At 48.1% G+C, this 11562-nt stretch overlaps 1 protein-coding gene across 1 annotated transcript; it reads right to left on the bottom strand.

Annotated features, from left to right (window-relative positions):
* Window positions 1-8285: 8285 nt before the first annotated feature.
* LOC147959724 (uncharacterized) lies at window positions 8286-11188 on the bottom strand. The gene is made up of 2 exons (XM_087532871.1): window positions 10093-11188; window positions 8286-8308 (listed from the first exon to the last, which is right to left on the bottom strand). Exons 1-2 carry the CDS (start codon window positions 11186-11188, stop codon window positions 8286-8288), a joined length of 1119 nt encoding a protein of 372 aa, XP_087388997.1.
* Between the last annotated feature and the right edge of the window lie 374 nt (window positions 11189-11562).

The following is an 11562-nucleotide window of genomic DNA, read 5'->3' as shown; positions in this document are numbered from 1 at the left end:
CATACTCACGAAAGATATTAAAATGATGAAGCGTATGAGGCAAACTTAATTCCATTTTTTTGTAATTTTCTTTTATAAACTAAACTAGTGCTAAAACAAGAAAAAAAGATTCGATTGCAAGATCTAAAGATATACCTTCAAGTGCTCACCTCCCCGGAAACGGCGCCAGAAAAGAGCTTGATGTCTACTACACAACCTTCTTCTTGTAGACGTTGTTGGGCCTCCAAGTGCAGAGGTTTGTAGGACAGTAGCAAATTTCCCTCAAGTGGATGACCTAAGATTTATCAATCCATAGGAGGCGTAAGATGAAGATGGTCTCTCTCAAGCAACCTTGCAACCAAATAACAAAGAGTCTCTTGTGTCCCCAACACACCCAATACAATGGTAGATTGTATAGGTGCACTAGTTCGGCGAAGAGATGGTGATACAAGTGGTATATGGATAGTAGATAAATGTTTTTGTAATCTGAAAATATAAAAACAGCAAGGTAACTAATGATAAAAGTGAGCGTAAATGGTATTGCAATGCTAGTAAACAAGGCCTAGGGTTCATACTTTCACTAGTGCAAGTTCTCTCAACAATAATAACATAATTGGATCACATAACTATCCCTCAACATGCAACAAAGAGTCACTCCAAAGTCACTAATAGCGGAGAACGAACAAAGAGATTATGGTAGGGTACGAAACCACCTCAAAGTTATTCTTTCCAATCAATCCGTTGGGCTATTCCTATAAGTTTCACAAACAGCCCAAGAGTTCGTACTAGAATAACACCTTAGACACAAATCAACCAAAACCCTAATGTCACATAGATACTCCAATGTCACCTCAAGTATCCGTGGGTATTATTATACGATATGCATCACACAATCTCATATTCATCTATTCAACCAACACATAGAACCTCAAAGAGTGCCCCAAAGTTTCTACCGGAGAGTCAAGACGAAAACGTGTGCCAACCCCTATGCATAGGTTCATGGGCGGAACCCGCAAGTTGATCACCAAAACATACAACAAGTGGATCAATAGAATACCCCATTGTCACCACAAGTATCCCATGCAAGACATACATCAAGTGTTCTCAAATTCTTAAAGACTCAATCCGATAAGATAACTTCAAAGGGAAAACTCAATCCATTACAAGAGAGTAGAGGGGGGGGGAACATCATAAGATCCAACTATAAGAGCAAAGCTTGCGATACACAAAGATCGTACCACCTGAAGAACACGAGAGAGAGAGATCAAACACATTGCTACTGGTACATACCCTCAGCCCCGAGGGTGGACTACTCCCTCCTCGTCATGGAGAGCGCCGGGATGATGAAGATGGCCAACGGAGAGGGATTGCCCCCTCCGGCAGGGTGCCGGAACGGGTCTAGACTGGTTTTTGGTGGCTACGGAGGCTTCTGGCGGCGGAACTCCCGATCTATTGTGTCCCCCGATTGTTTTAGGGTATATGGGTATATATAGGAGGAAGAAGTATGTCAGGGGAGCCACGAGGGGCCCACGAGGGTGGAGGGCGTGCCCAGGGGGGTGGGCGCGCCCCCTACCTCGTGGCTTCCTCGAAGCTTCCTTGACGTTGACTCCAAGTCTCCCGGGTTGCTTTCCTTCCAAAAATAACTTCTGCAGAAGGTTTCATTCCGTTTCGACTCCGTTTGATATTCCTTTTCTTCGAAACATTGAAACAAGGGGAAAACAGGAACTGGCACTGGGCTCTGGGTCAATAGGTTAGTCCCAAAAATAATATAAAAGTGTTTAATAAAGCCCATAAACATCCAAAACACATAATATAATAGCATGGAACAATCAAAAATTATAGATACGTTGGAGACGTATCAGGAAGTTCCAGAAGTTCTCAAGACGTGGTTGCTTTGGTAAATCCTCAAGAAGTGGTGACTTGAGATCAGATTCCTCATCCCATGATTACAAGAAGAGACTCTGTCACAAATGCAAGAAACCCAGACACTACATTCAAGATTGTCCTCAGTGGGAAAAGGAATCAAAGAAGAAGAAGTACAAGGATTACAGTTCTAATGGTTCAAAGAAGAAGAAGAAATCTTCAAAGTCCTCGTCATCAAAATCTTCAAGGTCCTCATCTCACAAGAAGAGAAGCTCCAAGAAGGCTTGGACATTCATTGGCAAGGAAATGGACTCTGAGGCTGAATCTAAGGAAAATGAGGAATAGTAGGAATCTGAGGAGTCAGACTCTGGTGTGGCGAGCCTAGCCCTCGCTACCGCGTTCGTCAGCAAGTCCATCTTCAACTCTGAAGAAAAGGACCTTCCCAACACTACTGATGATGGTGATGAGGACTACGCTCCCACCTATTGCTTCATGGCAAAAGGCTCAAAAGTACTCAAATATCCCTCCTCCGAATCTAGTGAGGATGAACAGATCAACGCTACTCAGGATGAATTTGTTCCTCCATGTTTGAGGTGCATTGAATGTGAAACTGCTAATTCTTCACCTGAATGCTCAAATACTTCCATTGCTACAAATTCTTTAACTGCCTCTGCTATCACTAATTCCTCATCTGAGGACATTGCGAGTATCACTAATGATGCAGGGCTGAAGGAATTGTATATGGCAGGCACGTACAAAAGCCTCAAAGGGCATCAGGTTCTTTGTGACGTGCTTAAAAAGCAGATCCTCGAAAGGAACCCTAGGAAAGAGGGTATTGCCTTTGAGAGGAAACTCAATGCTGATGGGACCTACTGGAAACCTGAGCAGTATCCCAAAACCTCATGGGTTGCTGCAAAGGGACCTTCAGTGGATCCATCTACTTTATCTGGCTGTACATGTGAATCTTCATATTCTTCTGATGAGTCAATTGACTCCAAATATAAACTGTTCAAAAATCAGAATGGTGAAGTATTTGCTAGATATGTTGGCACTAACTGCAGGAACGTTTCTCATATGAAGAAAATCTGGGTTCCCAAAAGGTGCCTTGAAAATCTTCAGGTGAATGTCATCATGACACCACCTGTGAAGAATAGGAACCCCAGATCAAATTCTTCATATGGACCAAATTCTTCATATGGATCCAATTCCTCATATGGACCAAACTCCTCACGTGTATCAAATTCCTCAAAAGGATCAAAGTCCTCATATGAACATCATCATGCTAACCCGTCTGTTTCGCAGGGAAGATCTAAGGATTATGGATATGTGCATTATTCTTCAAATCATTATGTTCATAAATCCTCGAAGAATTTCTCTGCTTACTCCTATGCTTACCCTAATCCTTCTTATGCGAAACAAAGTGGATTGGCATCTATGCCACCTTTCTCTTATGGAGCTCGAAGAATGATGAACTCTTTGCCACCCCTTCAGATGTGGGTGGTGAAGAATAAGAACTAATCTCTTATGCACGGTCAGGTCTCCAGACGAACTTAATCGTCTGAGGAATTTGCTGGAGACCTGAATGTGCTTAAAAGGACACAAGCTAATCATGAAGAAATGAATTTTCATTTCTCACGTCCTTATACTGCTTTATCTGTTCTATTGCTTGATGAAATTGATCTGATGAAATTGATATCATATTCTTCACTGATGAAGTACATGAGTTCGTAAGTTGCACAACACAACTCTACAAATAAAAAAAAAGTCATACAAGCATCATATTACAAGCCAGGGGCCTCGAAGGCTCGAATACAAGAGCTCGATCATAGACGAGTCAGCGGAAGCAACAATATCTGAGTACAGACATAAGTTAAACAAGTTTGCCTTAAGAAGGCTAGCACAAACTGGGATACAGATCGAAAGAGGCGCATGCCTCCTGCCTGGGATCCTCCTAACTACTCCTGGTCATCGTCAGCGGGCATCACGTAGTAGTAGGCACCTCCGGTGGAGTAGGAGTCGTCATCGACGGTGGCGTCTGGCTCCTGGGCTCCAACATCTGGTTGCGACAACCAGGTAGAAGGGATAGGGGGAAAAGAGGGAGAAAGCAACCGTGAGTACTCATCCAAAGTACTCGCAAGCAAGGAGCTACACTACATATGTATGCATTGGTATCAACTGGAATAAGGCTATCATATGTGGACTGAACTGCAGAATGCCGGAATAAGAGGGGGATAGCTAGTCCTTTCGAAGACTACGCTTCTGGCAGCCTCCGTCTTGCAGCGTGTAGAAGAGAGTAGACTGAAGTCCTCCAAGTATCATCGCATAGCATAATCCTAACCGATGATCCTCCCCTCGTCGCCCTGTGAGAGAGAGATCACCGGTTGTATCTGGCACTTGGAAGGGTGTGTTTTATTAAGTATCCGGTTCTAGTTGTCATAAGGTCAAGGTACAACTCCAAGTCGTCCTGTTACCGAAGATCACGGCTATTCGAATAGATTAACTTCCCTGCAGGGGTGCACCACATACCCCAACACGCTCGATCCCATTTGGCCGAACACACTTTCCTGGGTCATGCCCGGCCTCGGAAGATCAACACGTCGCAGCCCCACCTAGGCACAATAGAGAGGTCAGCACGCCGGTCTAAACCTAAGCGCACAGGGGTCTGGGCCCATCGCCCTTAGCACACCTGCACGTTGTGAACGCGGCCGGAAGCAGAACTAGCCCCCTTAATACAAGAGCAGGCTTACGTTCCAATCCGGCGCGCGCCACTCAGTCGCTGACGTCACGAAGGCTTCGGCTGATACCACGACGCCGGGATACCCATAACTACTCTCGAGTAGATGGTTAGTGCGTATAGACCAAATGGCCAGACTCAGATCAAATACCCAGATCTCGTTAAGCGTGTTAAGTATCCGCGAACGCCGACCAGGGCCAGGCCCACCTCTCTCCTAGGTGGTCAGAACCTGCCCTGTCGCTCCGCCTCAAAGATCCACTCGCGGGTGCTCCTCAAGCCGACCCGTCTTTAGTCACCACATGTATCATGTATAAAGTATATAGTATATACCCGTGATCACCTCCCGAGTGATCACGGCCCGAAAGTATAGCATGGCAGACGGACAAGAATGTAGGGCCACTGATGATAAACTAGCATCCTATACTAAGCATTAGGATTGCAGGTAAAGGTAACAACAGTTGTAGCAAGGATAGGCTATGCATCAGGATAGGATTAATGGGAAGCAGTAACATGCTACACTACTCTAATGCAAGCAGTATAGAGAAGAGTAGGCGATATCTGGTGATCAAAGGGGGGGGGGGCTTGCCTGGTTGCTCTGGCAAGAGAGAGGGGTCGTCAACTCCGTAGTCGTACTGGGTAGCAGCGGCGTTGGTCTCGGTGTCTAGCGAGAGAAGAGGGGGAAGAAACAATAAATATTTAAGCAAACAGATGCATAGCGATGCATGACATGACAAGTAGCGGTGCTAGGGGTGCCCTATCGTGGTATGAGGTGATACCGGTGAAGGGGGGAAATATCCGGGAAAGTATCCCCGGTGTTTCGCGTTTTCGCACAGATGAAACAGAGGGGGAAAGTTGCGTGTTCGCTATGCTAGGGATGCGTGGCGGATAAACGGGCTGCGTATTCAAATTCGTCTCGTCGTTCTGAGCAACTTTCATGTACAAAGTTTTTCCATCTGAGCTGCGGTTTATTTTCTATTAATTTTAAAAGATTTAAATCATTTTCAGGATTTATTTAATTATTTTAATAAAACATTATCCAGAACAGTGCTTGCTGACGTCATCATGACGTCAGCATGACGTCAGCAGTCAACAGAGGTGTTGACTGGTCAACTGACGTGTGGGACCCACTGGTCATTGACTGCTTAGCCTAATAAGTGTTTAACTAAACTAACTACTGTTTAATTAAACTAATTAGTTAGTTAGGTTAATCTAATTATGATTAATTAGCTTAATTAATTCCTTAATTAATTAATTAATTAAATTATTATCTATTTATTTATTTTATTTATTTTACATATTATTTTTAATTCTTTTTTTTCTTAACAAAACATTCTGGGGCTGGGGCCCCCATGTTAGTGGCCCATCGGGGCCTAGAGGGCGCGGGCGAGCGGGTGCGGGCGCTCGCCCGAACGGGGTGCGGGCAAGGCCGTGGTCGGCGATGGCCACCGGAGCGGCGGCGCGGCACCGGCAAGGGGAAGCAGGGGCGAGGCCAGGTGCAGTGGTGGCCGGCGGAGAGGCGGGGCCGCAAGGGCCACCGCAGGCGCGGCGGGCGCTAGGGAGGCGCAGCGGCAGCAGCAGCAGCGGTGCGTGGCCACGGCGGGGCGCGGGCGAGCAGCAGCAGAGGAGCGACAGAGGCAGCGGTAGCGAGCAGGGGGAGCGCAGCGTCGCGGGGCAGAGGCCGCGCGGGCACTGAACGGCGGCGAGGCGAGCAGCGGGGCCACGCGAGGCCGCGGTCAGAGAACCAGGGGAGAGAGGGAGGGGGCCGGAGCTCACGGCGGGGCGTAGGGTCTCGGCCGTGGGGTCGAGGTGGTCCCGTGACGACGGCGCCGGCGAGGAGGAAGGCGACGGTGGCGTCGGGGGGGGGGGGGGGGGTCGAGGCGGCGAGGTCCAGGCGGCGGCGCGGGCTCGTGGAGGCCGTTTGGGGGGGAGGACGAGGACGGCCGCGCGACGGGGAGACAAGTGGCTGCGGCGAGGGACGGCTCCGGCGTCGTCGTCGAGCGGCGGGGGCGCGTTGGGCTCGGCGCGGTCGTGGGTTCGCTTCCCCGATCCAGATCGGGGAGGGAGCGAGGGGGGCGAGCGGGGTGGGGCGAGTGGGGGGGAGTGGGGATCGGGTGGGGGTTAGGGTTTCCTCCTGGTGGGGGTTATGGAGGGAAGGTAGCGGGCCAGCCGGCTGGGCCTGGGGTTGGCCCAGTTGGGCCATGGCCCAGGGAGGGGGGGGGCTTTCTCTTTCTTTTCTTTTTCTTTTGTTTTCCCCTTTTGTATTTTCTTTTATTATTTCTTTCCTGTTTAATTCATCTAAAAGTATTTAGGCATTTTATAAAAAGGTGTTTACTTCACCATAATTACCGATGCAATATTAGACATAGCCCGAACATTTTATTTTAATATTTGAAAACTTTTGACGTTTGACTTATTTAGGATTTAAATTTGAAACGGTTTTGAATTAATCCGAGATTAATTACAGTGACAGAGGTGACGTGTCACCATTAACGTGAGATCACTGTAGCATGATTATCCGGGCGTTACAAATCTCCTCCACTACAAGAAATCTCGTCCCGAGATTTAGGAGGTAGAAAGAAACAACGCGGGGTATTCATCACGCAGGCGATCCTCGCGTTCCCAAGTGGCTTCGTCTTCAGAGTGATTCGACCACTGGACTTTGAGGAATTTGATCGCCTTCTGACGTGTGCGGCGTTCAGCTTGGTCAAGAATGCGGACCGGATGCTCTTTATAAGAGAGGTCCTGTTGCAATTCGAGCACTTCATGATCCACCGCTCGGATTGGATCCTTGAAGCAACGGCGGAGTTGTGACACATGGAACACATCGTGAACCTGAGAAAGGTTCGGCGGAAGCTCCAGTTGATATGCCACCTTTCCACGCCTTTCGAGAATAGTGAAGGGACCGATATAGCGAGGAGCTAGCTTGCCCTTGATCCCGAAGCGGTGAGCACCCTTCATTGGTGTAACTCGAAGATAAGCCTTTTCGCCAGGTTGATAGACCATGTCTTGGTGATGACGGTCATACTGACTTTTCTGACGTGACTGAGCAGTCTTGAGATTCTCGCGAATAATGCGAACTTGTTCTTCGGCCTGTTGGATAATATCCGGACCGAAGAGTGGACGCTCCCCAGTTTCTGACCAGTTCAGAGGGGTTCGACACTTTCGTCCATATAGCACTTCGAAGGGGGACATCTTCAGACTAGCTTGATAGCTATTATTATAAGAGAACTCGGCATATGGAAGAGATTCCTCCCATTTCTTGCCGAATGAGATTACACAAGCTCGAAGCATGTCTTCGAGAACTTGGTTGACACGTTCAACCTGTCCTTGCGACTGAGGATGGAACGCAGTACTGAACGACAGATGAGTCCCCATAGCTTCTTGGAAACTCGCCCAAAACCTTGAAGTGAATAAGCTGCCACGGTCTGAACTGATAACCAGTGGGATACCGTGAAGTGAAACAATTCTGGCCATGTAGAGAGTAGCAAGCTGACTAGCAGTGATTGTCTCTTTAACCGCCAGGAAATGGGCAACTTTGGAAAGCCGGTCAATGACGACAAGAATAGCATCATTACCTTTCTGCGATTTGGGAAATCCAGTGACGAAGTCCATCTCAACATGGTCCCATTTCCATTCAGGAATAGAGATAGGTTGCAGAGTTCCAGCAGGCCTTTGATGCTCTGCTTTGATTCGGCGACAAACATCACACTCAGAAACATAACGAGCAATGTCCTGCTTCATATTAGACCACCAGAATCTTTGACGAATATCCTGGTACATCTTTGTACTACCAGGATGGATGGACAGAGGCGTATCATGGGCTTCTTGCATAACCCTTTTAGTCTTATCCAGGTTTTTCTTCGAACATGGTACCACTAGGCGCCCTTTGAAATACAAGGCGCCATCGTCGGCGATCGTGAAGAATGAGGGCTTTCCCTTTTTTAGGTCGCGCTTAATCTTGAGGACTTCATCGTCACATTTCTGTATCCATTTGATGGTGTCCACAAGATCTGGTTTCGCAACCAGGGTATTGAGAGAACCCTTGGAAACAACATGGAGGTTCCGTTTGGGGAAATCTTCGGGAGGGGGAGCGAGTGATCCCGGAGGAACAATATGGAGGTTCAGCCTTCTAAATTCTTCGGCAAGCGAGGGCTGAACTTTGTGGACCTGGAGGTGGTTGCAGTAAGTCTTGCGGCTCAAGGCATCAGCCATTACATTAGCCTTGCCGGGGGTATAGGATATACCCACGTTAAAGTCTGCAACAGTCTCCATCCATCTTTGCTGGCGTAGGTTCAAATTTGGCTGAGTAAACAGATACTTCAGACTTTGATGGTCGGTGAAGATCTCGCAACGATTACCGAGAAGGTAATGTCGCCACTGCTTCAGTGCATGAATGACAGCAGCAAGCTCGAGGTCGTGAACCGGGTAGTTTTCTTCGTGAGGGCGCAGTTGACGAGAGGCATAAGCAATCACTCTGCGCTCTTGCATTAGGACACAGCCTAATCCTTGACGGGAAGCATCGCAGTAAATGACGAAGTCCTTCTTAGTATCAGGTGGAGCAAGCACGGGGGCAGAAGTCAACTTGTCTTTGAGCGCCTGGAAACTTTCCTGACACTTGTCTGTCCATTCAAACTTGACACCCTTATGCAACAGATTAGTCAGAGGCCTGGCAATCTTGGAGAAGTTCTCGACGAATCGACGGCAATAGCTGGCGAGACCGAGAAAACTTCGTACTTGCTTGACATTCTTCGGAGGAGTCCAATCGAGAATAGCCTGAACTCGTTCAGGATTGACGGCAATACCATTCTTGGAGATGACATGCCCAAGATAGGTTACTTCGGGGAGCCAGAATTCACACTTGGAATACTTAGCATACAGTTGATGCTCTCGAAGTTTTTCCAGCACAAGACGAAGATGTGCAGCATGTTCTTCTTCGTTCTTGGAAAATACAAGGATATCGTCCAAATAAACCACGACGAACTTGTCGAGGTAATCCATGAATATATAGTTCATCAGACGAGAGAAGGTGGCTGGAGCATTCGTTAAGCCGAATGACATGACGGTGTACTCGTATGATCCATACCAAGTCATGAAGGCGGTTTTTGGGATGTCCTCCTCACGAACACGGATCTGGTGGTAACCCAACCTCAAGTCGAGTTTGGAGAACACTGATGAGCCAGCCAGTTGATCATAAAGATCATTGATCCGAGGAAGAGGGTATTTATTCTGAATGGTAGCTTGGTTTATAGGACGGTAGTCTTGGACCAATCGGTTTGTCCCATCCTTCTTCCTAACAAAAAGAGAAGGTGCTCCCCAAGGAGAGCAACTTGGGCGAATGAAACCTTTGACAAGAGATTTGTCGATTTCCTCCTTAAGCTCAATGAGTTCATGCGGCGGCATCTTATAGGGTCGTTTAGCTATAGGGGTGGTGCCGGGTTTCAAGTCGATGATGAATTCGACAGCTCTAGCAGGGGGAATCCCTGGAAGTTCTTCTGGGAAGACATCTTGGAATTCACGAACGACGGGAATGTTTTCAATGCCCTCGAGTGGTGCAGCGTTCAACGCATTCAAGGCATAAAGACGTGCCTCGGCGTTCTGAACTAGATGAGCTTGGTAAGCAATTATTTCGTCAGAAGGGTGTAGCAGATGGACGACCTTAGTGGCGCAAACTATAGAAGCAGTATGCGCTTTCAACCAATCCATTCCCAGAATGAGGTCGATGCTACAGGACTTCAGTACGATGGGGGAGGCAAGGAATTCCAGTCCTTCAATTTCAACGGGAACGTTGTGACTAACCATAGAGGTTTGACACTGGCCTGCAGGGGTGTGTACCACAATCACAGTGTTCATCTCTTCGTATTTAATGCCATGCATGAATGCAAACTCAGATGATATGAATGAATGTGATGCTCCTGTATCAAATAAAACAGATGCTGGTACTGAATTTACTAGGAGTGTACCCATCACGGTAGCAGGCTGGTCTAGAACTTCATTGAGATCAACATGGTTGGCATGAACACGACCATAAGACTTGGCACTGTTGTTGCGAGGCTGGTTGCTTCCACGGCCAGTTGCTGGGAGGGCCAGTTGATTCTGGTTCTGATTGCAATCCCTAGCACGGTGACCTGGCTGACCACACTTGTAGCAGAGGCCATTATTGGGAGTGGGAACAGGAGCTTGTGGTGGTGGAGCTGGAAGTCTTGGCTGCCTAGTTGGAGCAGTAGGCAGACGAGGTGCAGCATAGGACTGCCTTGGGGCAGGCGCATTCGGCTGGTACATGCTGTTGGGGATCCATATCTTACGCTTCTGCGAGGACGGGCCTGAAGATGAGCCCGTGTCACGGCTGCGCCTGTGAGAGCTCTGGTATTCCTGTAGACCAGTTTCGACGTTGATGGCTTTGTTCACCAAGGTGGCGAAATCAGTAAAGTCATGCACTAGAAGTGCGAGCTTGATGTCAGCTTGAAGGCCATCACGGAACTTCTCCTGTCTGCGTGCATCAGTTGCAATGTCTTCTTCAGCATAGCGGGACAAGTCCAGAAACTCCCGCTGATAAGCTTCCACAGTTTTGTTGCCTTGGGTGAGGTTGCGGAACTCACGCTTCTTCCGGTCCATGACTCCCTGAGGAATGAAGCGAGCACGGAAGGCAGCTTGGAAGTCTGGCCAGGTGATGATTGTTCCAGCTGGCAGAGTACGTCTGTGGCTGTCCCACCATTGAGCCGGGGGTCCTTTCAGGAAGAAAGAAGCAATGGTGACATAGCTGGTAGGGGCTACATCAGCAGACCCCATCTCATAGGTGATGTCACGGAGCCATTCGTCAGCATCCAGAGGCTGAGTTGAGCTGCGGTACACGGTTGGGTTGAGGCGCATGAAATCTTGCAGAGTCACTTGGGTTGGCTGCTGGTTCATATTGGGGCGAGGAAACTGAGCCATAATATTCTCCATGAACTGACGATTCAGCTCAAACTGTTGCATCATCCCAGCCATGT

The sequence above is a fragment of the Triticum urartu genome, chromosome 7A (assembly GCF_056163025.1).
Source record: "Triticum urartu cultivar PI428250 chromosome 7A, HENAU_Tu73, whole genome shotgun sequence".
Taxonomy (NCBI): domain Eukaryota; kingdom Viridiplantae; phylum Streptophyta; class Magnoliopsida; order Poales; family Poaceae; genus Triticum; species Triticum urartu.
This window is presented reverse-complemented; position numbering and strand designations above follow the sequence as displayed.